General features: G+C 33.4%; 7 protein-coding genes across 7 annotated transcripts; 3 read left to right on the forward strand and 4 right to left on the reverse strand.

The window, feature by feature from the left end:
* Window positions 1-828: 828 nt before the first annotated feature.
* Window positions 829-1,619, reverse strand: MONOS_7216 (uncharacterized protein; the record flags this gene model as incomplete). Its single annotated transcript, XM_067877529.1, has 3 exons — window positions 829-1,067; window positions 1,119-1,349; window positions 1,454-1,619. The coding sequence occupies 3 exons, from the start codon at window positions 1,617-1,619 to the stop codon at window positions 829-831; spliced, it is 636 nt and encodes a 211-aa protein (XP_067728657.1).
* Window positions 1,620-4,766: 3,147 nt separating this feature from the next.
* Window positions 4,767-5,582, reverse strand: MONOS_7217 (uncharacterized protein; the record flags this gene model as incomplete). Its single annotated transcript, XM_067877530.1, has 1 exon — window positions 4,767-5,582. One exon carries the CDS (start codon window positions 5,580-5,582, stop codon window positions 4,767-4,769), a length of 816 nt encoding a protein of 271 aa, XP_067728658.1.
* A 628-nt stretch (window positions 5,583-6,210) lies between these two features.
* On the reverse strand, window positions 6,211-6,904 carry MONOS_7218 (uncharacterized protein; the record flags this gene model as incomplete). Its single annotated transcript, XM_067877531.1, has 2 exons — window positions 6,211-6,819; window positions 6,899-6,904. 2 exons carry the CDS (start codon window positions 6,902-6,904, stop codon window positions 6,211-6,213), a joined length of 615 nt encoding a protein of 204 aa, XP_067728659.1.
* Window positions 6,905-7,223: 319 nt separating this feature from the next.
* MONOS_7219 (uncharacterized protein) lies at window positions 7,224-8,051 on the forward strand (the record flags this gene model as incomplete). The annotated part of the gene is made up of 2 exons (XM_067877532.1): window positions 7,224-7,260; window positions 7,717-8,051. 2 exons carry the CDS (start codon window positions 7,224-7,226, stop codon window positions 8,049-8,051), a joined length of 372 nt encoding a protein of 123 aa, XP_067728660.1.
* Window positions 8,052-8,356: 305 nt separating this feature from the next.
* Window positions 8,357-9,268, forward strand: MONOS_7220 (uncharacterized protein; the record flags this gene model as incomplete). Its single annotated transcript, XM_067877534.1, has 3 exons — window positions 8,357-8,558; window positions 8,648-8,945; window positions 9,052-9,268. 3 exons carry the CDS (start codon window positions 8,357-8,359, stop codon window positions 9,266-9,268), a joined length of 717 nt encoding a protein of 238 aa, XP_067728661.1.
* Window positions 9,269-9,539: 271 nt separating this feature from the next.
* On the reverse strand, window positions 9,540-10,430 carry MONOS_7221 (uncharacterized protein; the record flags this gene model as incomplete). The annotated part of the gene is made up of 2 exons (XM_067877535.1): window positions 9,540-9,834; window positions 10,282-10,430. 2 exons carry the CDS (start codon window positions 10,428-10,430, stop codon window positions 9,540-9,542), a joined length of 444 nt encoding a protein of 147 aa, XP_067728662.1.
* A 2,190-nt stretch (window positions 10,431-12,620) lies between these two features.
* Window positions 12,621-13,309, forward strand: MONOS_7222 (uncharacterized protein; the record flags this gene model as incomplete). The annotated part of the gene is made up of 2 exons (XM_067877536.1): window positions 12,621-12,625; window positions 13,006-13,309. The coding sequence occupies 2 exons, from the start codon at window positions 12,621-12,623 to the stop codon at window positions 13,307-13,309; spliced, it is 309 nt and encodes a 102-aa protein (XP_067728663.1).
* Between the last annotated feature and the right edge of the window lie 5,028 nt (window positions 13,310-18,337).

Below are 18,337 nucleotides of genomic sequence, written 5' to 3' on the forward strand. Positions count from 1 at the left end.
GTCCTTGCTTATCAACTCATCTTTTTGAAGAAGTCTGTGAAGATTTTCAAACGCCTCAGTAACATTTTGTTGCTGTCTGCTGCCAAAGTTGCAGAAATTTTCCCATTTGTCAATAAGAGATGGGACCCATGAACGCACTGCCGTTCCATCTTTAGCCAATTGTTTACAAACACTTATAACACGAGAAGATGTGTTCTTCAAAGATGTTTGTTTTTTGAATAAAGATGGTTTTTGCGTGATGATAGAAGACATGCATTGAAGAAGAGATGCAAGATAGCATGTGTTGCCTAAGTTTGGCAATCCTTTTGCTATTTGTGATGATTTATTTGAAGAATATAATGAATTTGAAGTAGATTGAGAATGAGAATGATTTTTTATTGAATTTTCTTTAGCATTCTTTTTTGAAATATTTTTTGAAGAATTGTTTTGAATAGATATTTCATTATTTGAAGATTGAATGCTTTGTTGTTGAACTGTTGAAGTGTAATTGTTTTTTGAAAATGAAGAAAAGAGGGTTTGAAATGCTTGAGGTGGAATTAATGTGGGTGAAGTGGCATAATCAACTAATTGCTCACTCACAAACACATTATCATTATGAAATGATGAAGAATTTATTTTTTCTTTCAATTTTTTTGTATTTGAAATTTGTGAAGAAGTTTTAGATTTGAATATTTTGTGAATTGGTATTGGAGATGGAGAAGAATGATGTTTGTTATTTGAATTTTTATTTTGATTTTTTGTTGAACCCCTTTCTCTCCTAATTGGAGTGTTGATTGGAGCATCAACAGCTTGAGAAGAAGAAGTATTGAAAGAAGGAGAATTTTTTTCTTACTCGATGTTCGATTTTTTGTTTTGTTGAGATGATGTCGAAGAAGAAGAAGATTGTTTTTTATTTGAAGAAGAATTTTCTGTAATAATTTCTTCATCCCACGCTGCTTCGTCTATAAATCTTGTGTAATCTGGCTCAGCTCGCTGCTTTTTCTTTGCTGACTGAAGCGAAGTTGAGGCTTCAGTCGAATGGGCTAACATCCAGTTGTTGCCCTTTTCCCATTCCTGTTCATTTAATCCTAAAAAAAACAATGAAAATAAATAAAAAAAAATATTAAATATAAACAAACCACTTTTGCAAGATGGAAGGTGAGGTTTCTGAGGCGGAATGATAAAACCTTGATTCTTCTTCAGCGTTTGTTTTGCGTAACTAAATTTGCCTTCTGTCACATCATATCCATAGTCTTGTAAATCGGATAATGATGTGTTTCGAGACAACGCCTGTAGCATTGTTGTCTGAGTGTGCAACGGAGCGTTGTAAAACACCACAGACAGGTCTTCCAGCAGCTTTATGTGATATTCTGTTTCAAAAAAAAAATAAATAATAAACAAATATAAATGAAAAAAATAATTGAGAGTCAAAATAATATTTTCTAACATAATACAAAAAAATTAAAAATCAAACCATTTAAAGAGATCAGTAAATCATTAATAACTGAAGATGATTGCCTGTAGTTGTAAAAGAGATAGACGAGCAATGAATCAACGTCATCTCCACCAATTCGTTTTATTTCTTGCCACAGAACATTGCATCGAGAATTTAATGTCGATTCACGTTTTGAAAACGACATTTTTCTAAAATAAATGTTTTCTTATGGTAAGTCACAATTATTTTTTAAAAATTTATTTTTTATTTTAAAAAATATGCATTGTTATTTTTTCATTATTTAACTATTTCCAAAATTGTTTAAAAAATTTTTTAACGTGAATTGAATTAGAGAAAAAAATTTTTAAAAATTTCTTATCAGAAAAAAATTTGAAAAATTTAAGAATTCTTAAAATAAAGGTTTATTGAAAAATTCGTCGCATTAATGAATATGTCTTTTGGAAGATTATATTTCCATATAAAAATATTAATAAATAAAATTAAATATCATTCTTCAATGAAAAAAGGATCTGACCCATGATCCGAATTTCCAAGGGGTCAAAAAGATCAAAAAAATAAGCGTTAAAGGGCGAAAATTGCAGGTAGAAGAATGCAGTTTTTTGGCTATTGATGAAGTTAAAATGGTGAAAACAATCATTTAATGCAAAAAAAAGACCCCTGAGGATTCTGTCATTTTGTGATCGCCATTGTTTGGACAAAGAAAAAGAGCTGATGCTCTTCAAATACAACGTTTGAAAAATCAAAAAAAACATTTTTGGCAAGAATGCACTTATGCGGACCTTTAATTTTTTGAAAATTTTTGCAAAAAAAAGAAGAATACGGGAGGAATCGAACCCGCATCCTTCTCGTCCTGTTCCAACACCCTAACCTGTTGTGCTATTTCTGCACCCAAAAGGGTTCTATTTTCACTTATTCTTTTATCTATATCTCTAACCCTAAATATTTAGTCCATACAAAACCTCACTTTTTTCATCAAAACCCTAAAAAGAAGATTCGAGGCACAACCCTACGACCTAAAACAACTTTTTAAAGAAGAATTTTGTGATAACCCTAACCCTAAAACAACTGCAATAGTCAGAAAAAGAATTCATTTAAACCTAATAAATATTATTATGGTTCTATGATCAAAAGGGTCCGTATATGTGCAATCTTTCCACATTTTTCTGACTCTTATCACGTATATAACAATTAGACAAACAATTTAAAATTTTCAGAAATTTGTTTTTTTTTCATTAAATATTCAAAATTTCAAAAAGATATGGTTCTGATTAAAGCTGGAGTTTTGTTTCTTTCATTTTTTCAAAACTACTTGCTTTTCCAACTTTTTAAAGGTTTGCTTTAACTTTCCATTTTTTAATATTTATGATAATATTACAGTTTTTTCATTATGTTGGAAAACTGCTCTGTTTGCTTCCTTTTCTTGTCTGTCAAATGGCAAATCTTCACGTTGGAGGGCATTACGATGAGAATAGAACATATTTTTGAATAGCAATTGGGAAATAAATGAAGTTGCGCAATATACATGATTTTTATTTGGAACAAGAGATGAAAACAAATTCGACTGAAGTTTTGTTGAATGAAGATGAAAAGAAGGAATTCTGTGAAGGACAAAATCTACACAAAATTATATAGCATTTTGGAGCATCATGCAGGGGAGCAGTTTGTGGTATTTTTTGGACAAGGAAAGTGGCTGGCAATATTGAGGGAAGGATATTTATCACTAAAAAGGCAACAATTCAACTTAATAAAGGAGAACCCCAAAATATCGGTTATATTTATAAGGTTTTCCTGTTGCTCAGACTGGGCAGACAGACATGGAAAGCGACGAAATTCTATTTCCGGTTGCGCTTTTGCTTCAAAAGAGTGGAGAACAGCCAACGACGAGACATCTAATTATCGAGTATTTTTTAGCAATCGAACGGCATTCTGTCCAACTTCAATCGGATTTTACTGCTGAAAGAATTTGTAATTTTTACAAACAGCGAGCTTGATGTTGATAATTTGGTATTTCTGTTTGCGAAACATTCATTTGGCTGTCAAACACATCTTCTCTTTCAATTCCTCCTCCTCCTCTTCTTTTTGAATATCTGCATCTACTCTGTTGCGTGCCAATCTCATCAAGGGCAATCTCGAACTGAACAGCCTGGCGAATGAGATGCCTCCATTCTTTTCATTTGCTGCTGCTGCATGCGATCAGAGCACATACAAAATGCTTCCCATCAATCATCGCTCCTCCATCATCCTTCCTTCTCTCTGCCTTCTCACTTTTTCCCCTCATTGATTGAATGTTCTTCCACTTTGTATTCTTTCAGCCTGCCTTGACGAATCGATTTTATGTTCGTTTTGCAAGTGTTTTAGCAGGCAAAGAATTGTCGGAGCTCATTGGGAAGAATTAGAAAAATGAGTGAATGAGAGAGTGAATGAGAAGTGTGAATGAGAGAGAGGGAGGGATGGAAAAGGGCATAGGTACATCTATGCTTCTTTTGCAATTTGCGATATTAGATATTAACTTTATGATGAAATAATAGATAAAAATAATTTAAAACTTTTGGGTGGACGAATTTTTTGAAATTGTTTTTTCTTGTTGCAAAAAATCAATTTTGAAAAATCACCCATAAATATTACAATTTTTAATTAAAATTAATATATAAGGATAATTACTTATTAACAAATACATAGAATGCTTTCAAGTGTTATATTAACCTTTTGCATCAAAAAATTTCTGAGAAATAAAAACAATTAAAAAAATTAAAAATTTTAATGATAAATATTTGATCAATCCCATAATAAACTTTTCAATCTCAAAAAATTCAGAATTTGATTTTTTGATGATGCATGGAGTATATGCTGGTGAAAGAATGGTATCTTTTATATATTATTGTTTATAAATAGCATATTATGATTTGAATTGTGAAATTTATTCTATTATTTATATTAATTTATAAAATACAAATATCAAATTATTCTTTTTTATGAAATGTCAACTATTTATATTTCATTATCTTTGTATTTATTATATTGTTTTAAAGGTATTCCGGTAGAAATATTGAAGATTTGTTTATTATAAATTCCATATCAAGTTATCTTTTTATTTCGTTTTTTTATTAACAAACCGTGCAAAGAAGTAAATCATAACAAGATTGAAAGATGATTTTTCAAACTTTATAAAAGCTATATGAATAAAAAAAACAAAAGAGTGAACCAATTTGCAGTCAGTCTATCAAATTAAAAACTATATGAAAATTTGAATAAATCGTTCTGTCGTATCGAAACCAATAAAAATTTTAAGATTTTTATTATTCCTAAAAAATTCATTTTTTTCTACAGGCTATTATTTACATGCGCTTTTGATATCATTGCATATCATTTTCATCGCTAACAATATCACATATTCCACTGAACATCTGTCATTCTGTTCATTTGCAAATACCTTCTCCATCAATTCAACCATTTCTTCTTCGTCAATCCCTTCTGTCAGCGGCCGCACCCCATCTCTCATCATCTCCTGTGCTTCCTCTGCATCACACTCGCTCAATGGCACTTCCCCTATTGTCATCTCATGCAGAATCAGTCCAAGTGTGAAAACAACTGACATTTCCATATCCTCTTCTCCAACTCTAGCTTCAGGAGCCTTCCATCGCTTCATTTCCTCTTTCTGCTTCTCTTCCTCCAATTCCTCTGTCAAAACAAATATTCCTCTTCCACTTGCTCCTCCTTCCTCAATAAAGATCGTATACGGACACAGCTGCCTTCCCATCAGCCCAGCCATCTCGTCTCCAACTGATATCAAATGCTCAAACAGCTTCGCAACTGCCAACACCACTTCCTTCCCATCAACATCCATCGTTCTTGTTCCCAACGTGAAATTACCTTGCACTGAATGAATCACCGAGTATAATGTTTTCAAGCCCTTTTTCTTCGTCTCTCCAAATGGCTTCTTCGCACTTATAACTTTTAACGAATTGCTCTGCAAAACCTCGCAAACCAAAACTTCTTCAGGCACTGGCAATCGTAATTCCAAATCTGGCAAATCATTTTCAGTTCGTGCCTCATCGCTCGTTCCTCCCGCTTCTGTCCCCTCTTCTTCATCGTTGTCAATCAACAGAGGTATTTGACTCGTCATCCATTCCAGCAACGTCGATAGCATTTCACTCATCTCCATGCATTCTCCACACCTTTCTTTTCTCCATTCTGCTCTCCCACAATCCCCTCTTCTTTGGTGCAAATATCTTCAACTTTCTTCTGGACTTCTCTCAGTTTCTTTCATTGAACCACTGCAATCATGTTTAACAAAATCACAATAATCACATGAACAACTGCACACCCACTTAAAGAAACATCACTCCATTCAATTTTGCTTTCTCCTCTGTTTCCATTATTCCTTCCTTCTGAAATTCTATCATCTCCAGAGGAAGGAGAAACTGTTTTGTTTTTCATAACCAATGTATTTGTAAGTGACAACTACTCTTTCCCAAACAGGATGCTCATGCTCACTTCTGTTTTGTTCTCGATCGATTTCGCTATATCCGATGAAATAACAGAAAATACCTCGTTTTCTTCTATCTGTTGTGTTTGAATTCGTTCAACATCTCCGTCTTTCATGCTTATCTTCAGCGACAAGTTGCACAGAAGAAGAGGCTTCCCGCGAACGCTCAAGTCCATGCTCTCACTCGCTTGTGTTGTGTTCTCACTTCTTCCAGAACCGGAACGAAATACGATGTTCTTCTTTCACTTTTTATTCCTCGCAATTGGCATCCTTTGTCAAATATCCTCAGTTATGTGTTTTTCTCCATCCTATCTCCCTCTTTCAAACCCATCTCCTCCAGATTCATCTCTCCATCAATCACGTTCTTGGTATCAATGTGCAACAGACTCACATATTCCAAAGTCAGATGCATTTGTCCATAGTTAATTGAATTGCAAGGAAGATCGTTTGTTCCACATTGTCTCTCATCTGATCCATTCACACTGCTCACAACAATTGTATCACTCTGGTGGATTGTTATCAGTCCGATCAGATTTGAATCGTCCTTATATTCACAGTAATCAATTCCATCGATTGCATAAATTCGTGAATAACTATTCTCTCGAAGATCAAATTGAAATTGCCTTTCATTAATCTGTGATGAGATGTTGAAGCATTCAATGAAAATATCGTTTCCCACTCTAGCTGTGTTTGAACCGAATTTCATTCCAACAAATGTGAAATTCAATTCTCCTCTTTCCTTTGTTGCCAGATACACCCCTCCTCCTTTCCCATTGGTGCAGCTGCATTGACTGACTTCGGACTTAATCATCTTCATCGATCCTGATGCACCCAATGTGAAGAATATTGTCCCTCCTTTTTCATTTGCTTCTATCTCATCTTCAACATTCCACACTGACTTTGAAGAAAAGATATAATTTATTTTGTTTATTGATACATTTTTTGCATAACAATAAAATAAAAATAGAAAAGCAAACGTCCATTTAAATTCAAAATATATTCTGAATAACATCTAAAAATGATGGATCATATAATTACACATTGCATACATTAAGGCTATATTACGCAATTACAAAAATTCTCAAACAATACAATAATATCTATAATAACAATAAGTGCATACAGTTTATAAACAATAATATATAAAAGATACCATTCTTTCACCAGCATATACTCCATGCATCATCAAAAAATCAAATTCTGAATTTTTTGAGATTGAAAAGTTTATTATGGGATTGATCAAATATTTATCATTAAAATTTTTAATTTTTTTAATTGTTTTTATTTCTCAGAAATTTTTTGATGCAAAAGGTTAATATAACACTTGAAAGCATTCTATGTATTTGTTAATAAGTAATTATCCTTATATATTAATTTTAATTAAAAATTGTAATATTTATGGGTGATTTTTCAAAATTGATTTTTTGCAACAAGAAAAAACAATTTCAAAAAATTCGTCCACCCAAAAGTTTTAAATTATTTTTATCTATTATTTCATCATAAAGTTAATATCTAATATCGCAAATTGCAAAAGAAGCATAGATGTACCTATGCCTGGAAAAGAATGAAGGAAGGAAGTTAATCAGGGAGGTGGTCTTTGGATTTGATAATTGTGATGCCACCGTAGAAGAAGAGGAAGAGAAGAAAAAAAATTGAGTCGATTATAATAAATATGTTTGATCGAAAACACTGGGTTTGAAGCATTCTAAGGCATGAATTATTATATTTTCAATATTTTTTTTTATTGTTTTCTTTTGATTTTTATGTGAAATTATGCATCTTCTTTTTTTTTTAGTCTTTATCGAATCCCGACGAATAGAAACATTTGCACACACTTCTGCCTTTTCTTCGACTTCTTCGTTTGTGTTCTCTACAGTGATAGTCATTGGGACAGACGACACAGCGCAGCTGAAGGTTCTACTACAGGAAGATATGCCGACTGAGGTTGAGCTGCAGACGTGTGGAACTTGGGAGCTGAGTATGTGCGCGTGCCTGGTTGTGAAGCATGAATCCCAACAGCTGTCAATTTCGCAGGCTGTTCCCGCAGGTACAATGATAGCTTCGCTTGCTACAGGGTCGCTTATGGTGCGTGTATGTGGAAAGGCGCTGCACACTACTGCTCCAAGTTAACTTCATTGAGTCCAGATCTATGGCGCGTGTGGGGCAGAAGTGTATCTGGCGGATGCGACATATACATTGTCCCCGGAACTGGAGGTGGTAGAGGCGACGCAGATGCAGAATGTGGTGTTTTCGTGTGCTATGTCGGCGCTGGCATCGTATTTCGTGGCGGTGGCGTGTGGCTATTAACTCTATGAGATGTTGATGAAGTTCAAAAGAATCCCGTCGATTGCGCTTCAACCACTAAAAAGAGCATATTGTGCAGATGATGATAATGGAGATGGAAGAGAGATGAATAGGAGACGACGGAAGTGCCGATGGTGCGGAAGATGCCTGAAAAGAACGAGAAGAAGGAATGTTGTGGCAGCAGCGCACGGAAGAGCACTGGAAATGAGAAAATTGAAGATGAAGGGGAAGAAGAAAGTTTCCCACCAGAGATTGTTGTTATCGAGCAGGAGACAGCAAGGCAGGTGGAGCGTGTAATTGCAGTTGCCGAAGGAGGGGAGTGCCAATGTGATCGTATTGAATTGTCTTTTTGGGTGTCATTTTTGAACGAAGTGGCAGCATTAACAACCTGTTTTCATCTGGCTAACTGTTACTGCAATTAGGAGAGAGAGAAGAAAGGAGCAGGACAGCCAAAATTTATCTTCAAAGAGACAGACAGTTGTGCAGACACCAGCAAAGGCAGTTTTTGCAAGAGGAATGGAATGCATACAGGCAGCTATGCAAACAGAGAGAGAAGGCATGCAAGAACGCAACGCGATTTGAAAAGAGAAGTCCAGCCATCGTGCATTCTGATGCATTTCCTGAACTGTCTCTTGAGAAGACTTCATTCTCTTCCTCTTTGTCCTCTTCCTCTTCTCCTTTTTTACCTACTTCTTCATCACATTCTTCTTCTTCTTTGACGTATCCTCTCTCTTCATATTGGATCAGATCCGCAACATTCGAATGTGAGCAAGATTTTCAATCAATAACTGAATAATACATACAAAAAATTATCTCATTTTGTTAGGCTATCTTTAACAACATCATCGCTATCTATTCCATCTGTGGGATTGCTGAATGTGCATTTGAACTGTTTTCCTCTTCCCCAGAGGCGCATTCCGCTCTGCTTCAGCACTTTGTACGGCTTCCGCTCTCCGGCTGTGCTGAATGAATTGAAGGGGAATGAGAAGGGGAAGGATCTACCAGCTATATCGCACTCATCCTCTCATTTTGCAGCATCGTAAAGAAGCGAAGAGAGAGGAGGACAAGTTCAAATGGAAGATACAAAGAAGGCGGATTTCAGAAGCAAGTTAAGTGCAGAGACGAGAAAAGGGAGAAAGACGAGTTTTGTACATCGCAAATTGACGCTTTCGGCACAAGATTTCCACAAACAGAAACAGATAGGAGGAGGAGGGACAGGAGAAGAAAAGAAGGAGGTGATGAAAATGATGATGATGAACGGCAGCATACATTTTACTCGTTCGGCAGCACACTCTCATCTACCCAGCTGCACACTCAACACATCACAGCCTCCTCAACATTTGCTTCTCCTCCTTTTTCTCCCTTGCAACATTCACAATTGTCTGCCCCTTCTGTTCTTGTTGGAACTTCGCCAAAGCCATTCACTTCGTCATCTCCTGCCACAGACTCCTTTTCACTCACGCAGAAGTCCTTCGACATGACTAGTCCAAGCTCTGCCTCTTTATCAAACATGTCTTCTTCTTCCTCTCCTTCTTCTTCATCTCCTTCTTCTTCTATTTCTTCTTTCTCGCTTCCACCGCTTGTGACTGTGCCGATACCTCGTCCGATTCTTGTGAAGGACAGTTGAGCAATGCAGGTGTGTTTGCAAGCAGCAACATGTCAGCGATGAGGGATGTGTTTGAGCCACAGAGCATCCTTCTGAATTATGCAGTGTATGTTGCTAGCCAGTGGATTCGGGTGAGTGGGGAGAGGGAGGGGAAGGAAGGGAAGGGAGAGAAGAAGGATGAGAAGAGGAGTGCAAATGAGTTTGTTTGTGATTGTGATGAAAAGGGATCGTTGTGTGTGACAGATCAATACATCGATAATGAGAAAGATGAAGAAGAAGAGGAAGAAGAAGAGGAAGAAGAAGATGGATTTGACAAAGAAATTAGAAAGGCTCAGAAAGAAAGAGGAGCGAAAGAGAAGAATAAGTTAGTGTCGATTGAAACCACGCTTTTCTCAGCTTATCAGCTAGAAATGAAAAATCCAAGAAATATCCAGCAGCATATTATCGAACGCGATCACTTTCTCAACGTTTGCATCTGCACACAAATCATCTTTATTCACTTCTTCTTCATTTCTCATTTCATCACCATCATCACCATCACCTTCTTCTTCTTCTTCTTCTTCTTCCTTTTCTCTTTCCCCAGCCAACCTGCCATCCATTAAGCACAGCTTAGGGCGTTCGTTCAAAGAAAAGCGGTGGAATGTGATTGAGCTGTGTGCCAGTGTTGTTTACAGCGCTTTTCTGTCGATGGACGTTCAACCTTCGCTGCGCTATGCGTTTCCTGTTGTCCAGTTAATGGTCTGCTGCTTCGACAACATCCGCAGGCTGAGGAGACTCAACGCCATCACCCACATGGCGAACCAGAATTGTTTGGAAAATTGTTATTTTTCTGCAAAATAAAATATTTTTCATTAATTGTTTGGCATAGGTTCAAACTCGTTCCTTTTGCAATTTGCGTTTTTAAACCCTCAAATTATAACGAATTAATAGATGATAATTATTTAAAAACTTTTTATGGACCGATTTTTCGAAAAAAATTTTTCTTGTGAAAAAAATGACTTTTGAAAAATGACCCATAAAAACATGAATTTCATAAAAAATTATTCAAATTTAAAAGAAAACGTGATTTTTTACACATATACAGTGTTTGCATTATTATATAGACTTATTTAATTTGTTAATTTTCATCAAAAAAATATTAATCTTAAATAAAAAATTTAATTAAATGTCTTTGATCTAACCCACAATAAAATTTTTAATATCTGGAAAATTTGAATATGCTGTTTTAGTTAAAATAGAACCTAAAAGTATGTAATTCGTTCACTTTTATATGTTAATATAAGTATATTATTACATGCTAACTTGTATAATATTGAAAACAGATTTTATTCACAGTTTCATTAAAGTGTGCTTTTTGACTTTAATTTTCATTAGCGTGCAGATATTAATTTCAAAATTGGTTGCAATGGAACGCAAAAGGTATTATATGATTCATAATATCAAATAAATATTCATTTTGTTTTTTTCTTTCAAATATTTTCTTTTCCTTTGATATGTTAATGTATTTTTTTATTAGACTCGATCAAAACATGCATTTATGAATAAATCTTGTAAAAATTAACAATAATCACACAAAATAATTCAACGTTGTATTATAAAAACAATGAACTTTATAAAAGTTTCTCATTTTTATGTTTTTTTTAAAAAAATGAAAAATGAGATTGATTTTGTTCTTTAATCTGAATCATTTTCATTTCATTTCCCATTTTCACATTTTCCATCCATTTCCACATCATTTGGCATGGTTCTTCTTCATTTCCACATATTTCAACATCTTATCCACTTGAAAAACTAAATAAATTTCATTTTTCATTTTTTTAAAAAAAAACATAAAAATGAGAAACTTTTATAAAGTTCATTGTTTTTATAATACAACGTTGAATTATTTTGTGTGATTATTGTTAATTTTTACAAGATTTATTCATAAATGCATGTTTTGATCGAGTCTAATAAAAAAATACATTAACATATCAAAGGAAAAGAAAATATTTGAAAGAAAAAAACAAAATGAATATTTATTTGATATTATGAATCATATAATACCTTTTGCGTTCCATTGCAACCAATTTTGAAATTAATATCTGCACGCTAATGAAAATTAAAGTCAAAAAGCACACTTTAATGAAACTGTGAATAAAATCTGTTTTCAATATTATACAAGTTAGCATGTAATAATATACTTATATTAACATATAAAAGTGAACGAATTACATACTTTTAGGTTCTATTTTAACTAAAACAGCATATTCAAATTTTCCAGATATTAAAAATTTTATTGTGGGTTAGATCAAAGACATTTAATTAAATTTTTTATTTAAGATTAATATTTTTTTGATGAAAATTAACAAATTAAATAAGTCTATATAATAATGCAAACACTGTATATGTGTAAAAAATCACGTTTTCTTTTAAATTTGAATAATTTTTTATGAAATTCATGTTTTTATGGGTCATTTTTCAAAAGTCATTTTTTTCACAAGAAAAATTTTTTTCGAAAAATCGGTCCATAAAAAGTTTTTAAATAATTATCATCTATTAATTCGTTATAATTTGAGGGTTTAAAAACGCAAATTGCAAAAGGAACGAGTTTGAACCTATGCCAATTGTTTCATTTTTTTAATCTGTATTTTGCTTTTCAAATATTAATCTTATTTTGAAATTTTTTTGTTCATACTCATACGATGAATTGTAATGATGGTGGACCAATGGCTATGATTATGCAATTATCCTGATTAGTAAATAAAGGTTATTTGCTGAATGGTGCTGTTGCAAAGCAACTAATCAGATTCATGGGGTTTGCCAGAAACTTATTATAGAATTATTTTTCACAATATTTTCTTTCTTCCTTTTTACGCCCACTTTTTCGCAAGTTCGTTTCATTATACAAAAATACGCAAATATATTCACTATCAGTTTTCGATGGTATCCTCTTGTCTCTTCTTCTCTTCGTGTGATCAGCAAGTTCATCACCAACGGTGTCGAGTTCCACTTTGAATTTCTGCGCCGCAGCATTCTCCAGCTCATCCACTGCCTGCTGCACCCACCACGCCCTGAAAACAGTGGCAAGGCCTCTTCCATCCTTCTACGCTAACCAGCAAGTCGTTCAAGCTGTTTGCCAACTCACTCGACAAAGTGATGTTTAACGAGCTAGTAGAGTTGATGCACTCACCACAGGCGATTGTGCGGAACAACGCCTCGGAAATCGTCGAGGCGCTTGCTGAAGGAAGAGGGCTGGATGAAGAAGGAGATGGAGAGGAAAAACGAGAAGGATAAAGAAGCGAACAACGAACCAACAGTCATTAAGGAAGAGCTGCTGCGTCGTTTGCTGAGCTGGGGTGTTGTGTCGAATCTTGTTGGAATACTGGCTTCACCAACGGCGACTGACATAGCGAAAATAATAACTGCTGGTGCTTTGCTTAATCTGTATGCACTTGTTGGGAAAAAGAGGAACAGGAGAAGATACGGAGGAGGAGGATGATGATGAGGATGAAGAAAAGGAGAGTGTAACGAAAGAGATGAAAAAGAAGAAGAAGAAGATTGGTGTTCATGTCCGTCTTCTCCTAGCACACAAGGTCATTCGCCCACTTTGTCTCGACTGCGTTCTTTCCTATCCTCACCTTTGCTGAATCCATTGATTGCCTCAGTACGAATTCTATGCCATACCGATCCCACCATTTCATGCTCCACCCACAGTCTGAAAAATATATGCATCTCCACCTCAGCAGAATGCAGCGCAAAACAGCCACAGCGGAACATAGTCCAATGAGAAGATAAGAACTGCAATATCTGAGTCACTAAGTGCACTCCTCAACAACAAGAATGATTTTCTTCTTTCAGAATCGTATTTGAAAGAGGGTGAAATCAATTCCTCAACCATTTGCTCCTTCTCCTTCATTCCCTTACTCTTCTTCTTCTTCCCAGCCTCAACGTATTTCGCAATCTGAATTCTTGCTGATTGATAATTCTCACAGAACGGCCAATTAAAAAGAACTTCGATACGACTCAGGAGGTTCAATGAAGCACTGCTAAACGACTCTGAGAGCGAGCATGGGAGAGAGCAGCGGGATCAGAAGGGAAAGGATAAAGAATTAAGGATGAGTCAATCTCCACAATGGAGGGAAGAACTGGGCATGCCATTGTTTAATTGCTGCTGATGCTGAGAGCTGAAGGAAGAGAAAGAGAAGATAGAAGGTTTGGAAGAAGAGCGGAAGGCCATCAATTTTGATCATCAAAGCGAGTAGCTTGTTTAGTGAAAGAAATAGTTGCCATAGGGAGAGATGAGAGCGATGATGAAGAGAGAGTGAAATGAGGGGGAAGCAAAAACGAAAGAAAAGGATGATCAAGAGAAAGAGGAAGATGATGATGAAAGAGGGAAAGAAATGGCATAAACAAAAAACGAATGATGGCTCAGGCGAATTCAATGTTGATTTCTTCACAAAGCAACAAGAGCAGGAACTTAGGAAAAGCACGAAGTTAACGAAGGAAGAATTAAAAAATGTCGAGGAGAAATGAAAGGAAACGATATGGTGTTGAGAAAGAAACTTCAACTGCATTTTCATAAAGAAAAAAAAGATAAGTAACGAAAATGATAAAATTGCTTTTACAAACTGCAGTTATTAAAATAGTACAATCTTCGTTTGCTGAATCTGTTGAGTTGTTCAGCAGACACGGTAATTTTTTGATGAGGTTTCAGATTGATAAATGGAAAACACATTTCTTTTTCTTCGGATAAATGAAAAATTACACATTTGTTTCATTTTTTAAAGTTCTTTAAATATTTTTTCCCCTTTCATTGCTTTGTTTAACAGGTTAAGTATCTTTTTTTTTCTTTTTTTATGTGTTTTATTGGTTAACTTTATTAATTTTAGGTTCATTTTTATTGAACTTGATCAAAAAAATCTTTTTGCACTGAAATTATCAAAAAGGTATGATTTTTTTGCAATAACAATAAAACAAATATATATGACAGAAATAAAAGCTAAATACTTATGAAATATCAATTTTCCTCTTTGATCATCAAATACCACAATAGTTTTTATTTTATCGATTTTTGATCTTTTTCTATGATTTCAAAAAAAATCACCCATATGTTTAAAAAATGGTTCGTTTTTGGATATTCGATTTATTTGTCAAAACAAAATGTTAAGATATCAACGATTCCTGTTAATTAACATGAAAATCTTATTTTATATGAAATCTGAGCAAGTTTAATAAAGTGATGAGAAAAACAATTTTTTCATGCTTTGTGCATAAAAAGCTTGAAAGCTTGTATTTTCCCCCAATTTCTTTGCAGAATTTAGAAAAATATTTATTTTTATATGGGTCATTATTTTTGAAAGCATGTAAGCTCAATTAAAAATTTCGGTCATTTTTCATGTTTCGATAAATTGTTTAATTTTCAAAAATAACAACAATTAAAAAAAGATTTTATGTTAAAAATAGTTTTTTTATATTTTTTGAGTGAGCATTAGCTATTTTGAAACACAAAAGAATTTTTTTGCTCATTTCACAAAATAATCATATCATTCCATCATTTTAATTGACACTTCTGTTTAACTTAAGGTGATAATAATAATTTCGTGATAAAAATGAAAAGAGAAAAAACATTATCTAACGTTTTTTCATTAAAATTTCAGCAATTATTTTTCTGATCATGAAAAAACATTCGATATTGTTTAAGTGAAGAATTGATAGTCACTTTATATTCTAAAATAGCATTGAAGAAGCAGTTCGATGAAAAAATAATTGCTTGTTTTCAATATTAATTCAGTTTGTTCTTTGTTTTTTCACTTTTCAATATTTAATTTTTGCAAACCCAAACACTTGATCGTGAATTTTTCATAAGTTGTATCTGTGCAATATATGATGCTCTTATCAAATATTTGTTTTGTTTCAGAACATATTCTTCAGAAATGTGTTCACAAACAAATTATTATTCAGCGAAAGCATTCATGCCATAAATTTCTTGGAATAACATAATTGTCTAAGGAACAATGTGCAATTTCTGTGATGCAAAAAACATTTCTCTTTTTCTGAATTTCATCATTCGGAAAAAGGAAATAATTTGATAAAAAATCCAGTTTTCTTTTCACAGCTATTTCACGTTTTTGTCAGCCTATTATATTATCCTTTCTTTTGATTTCTCATTTCGCAACAAACAATACATAAGTGTCTCATTCCATTGATATGATTTGCTTCAAGTTTTGGTGTGTGAAAATGATTTCAAAACAGTTTGAAACTCTAAATGTTCCGATCAATTGATAAAAACAGTTTCTGATTATGTTTCACGATGGCATGGAATAATAAACTGCGTGAGTTCAATAAGTTCATCATCACTTTGAAAATGAAGCAGAAGATTCAATGAAATTACCCAGAAGTTACAATACCGTTTCTGAATGTGAAGAATTTGGGAATGCGACACAGATCTATAACAAAAAAAGCAATGAATCAATAAACAAAAATTATGATAATAAAAAAATTAAATATATAATTTTGAACATTCTAAATATTAATGAAGCAGAAAAAGCCCTTCTGAGAACGTATTTTCTTATATTCACATGCATACATCATATGTTTTTTTTCTTTTTTTAAAAACAATAAGAAATCACATTCTCATGATAGTTATTCTATTTTTGCATGAACAATATATCCAAAACTTTCGAAAAATACATATTTCAAAATTTTTTGGAATGAAATGAACACTAAAATAATTTAACATAAATTTCGGCCGAAAAAGTTAATATAAAAACAAATCAAAAATATCAAATAATAAACTTTCATTTAATTTTGAATTGGTTTAAAATTGACTTATCAAGCGTTTGCCCTGGGAGGCTGATTCTGGACCCAAAGCCTTCAAGGGACTGTGCTGGACCGGTCACAGCACAGTCCCAGGACGGAATCAGCCTAGCCCCTTCATTTTCTGCACACAGCAAAAAAAATCCGGGGTACTTTAATTTTTCTGGTAAAATTTTCCAAAAAAATTAAAGCTTGAGCAACAAACAACTTGAAAAGTTCATTTTCGAAACAAAGACAAAATTACTTGAAAGCAGAAAACAACAAATTAAAAAACTTTTGTAAAACAAATTCAATAAACTACAATGTTTTTTTCTTTCAGTGAACAATTTTAACGTATTGCTTCCAATTAACTTAACTTGTGGAACAGACTCACGAATTGAAAATTGTTTTTTATTTTTTTCATCTCTCACCCTTTCCTCTTTAAAATTCATCTTGACATCCCCTCTTGAATTCGATGGAGAAGCAACAGATCTGTAAATATTTTCATTTCGCTTTTCGTAAAATAAGAAGGTTTTCACTGCATCTGCCTTCAGCTTTTTCCAAAGAATTTTATTGGAAGCGTTGTACCTGAAAAAATATGTTATTAAAAAAATGAAAAAAGATCAACAATCATCAAAAGAAAAAATAAAAAAATATAACAACCTTTAAAAAATACCTATATATATTTTTTTGTTCATTAACGTCAAAATCATTCAGTGAATGAGAGTTGTTGGTGATCTTATAGAAAAAATTAATTAGTTCATCTATATTATTTATCGAGATATCATTGTTCAATTCGTAATTTAGCAGACGTGTCAAACTCCCGAACTCCCCGTCACACTCACATTTACCATGTTTTTCACAAAAAAATGATAAAGTGGTGGTTTTATTTTTAGCAAATGAAGAATTATTAGACAAAAGGAAATGTAGGAGTTGTGAATTGCGAAAGTGTGGCCCAGTGTCACACATGAAATGAAATGTGTTTTTTTGTTGAAGCATTGGCAATGAAAGAACGTTTTGCAAACACTCAATTGTGAATCGATAATCATGAGTGAGAATCTTCGAAAAGAAATTGAAAACGTGTTTTGTTCTGTTGTTTTTATCGTCCAAAACATAAACAATTACACAAAAGTGAGATGCACTTTCTTTGGAATAGAAATCTTTGCTCAGTTGATTTCTCCGAAGTGGAAAAGTCCAGTTTTCTTTGAAGTCAAATAGAATTAATGCTTCGTTTGGAGTTAAGTTGTTCTTCAAAAATCTGAAGTGACTTTGTTGATGAGATGCAAGAAGTCGATGATCTTCAATAAGTTGCATTGTTTCATTTTCTTTTTCTGAAAGATCAGAATTCTTTGATTTGAGGTTGTCTCGTTTCTTTTGAAGAGAGGAATACATTTCGCATAAATGGCATAAATCTGTTCGACGCTTAGCCTGCTTAATATGTTTGGTTTTTTTATAGAAAGTGCTTTTGGTCATTTTTATATGGGTTTCTTTAAATTTTTCAAACAACTTGGCTTTTGTCACGTTTATTATTCGAGTTGGAGGTTTTTTCATTTGAAAATCAATCTGCTTTTGATGATTCTGTGTGAAGTTCTTTTTGATTGAGGAGTTTCTTCGTTTGATGCAATTTCTAGTTTCCGATGAAGATGTTGCATTATTAAAGAAAGTGCGTTGTTTTGAATGAATTGGCTGATGCAATGAAGTGGCTGAATATTGTTGAATTGATGAAGAAATT

The sequence above is a fragment of the Monocercomonoides exilis genome (genome assembly GCF_001643675.1).
Source record: "Monocercomonoides exilis strain PA203 chromosome Unknown scaffold19-1596985, whole genome shotgun sequence".
NCBI lineage: Eukaryota > Preaxostyla > Oxymonadida > Polymastigidae > Monocercomonoides > Monocercomonoides exilis.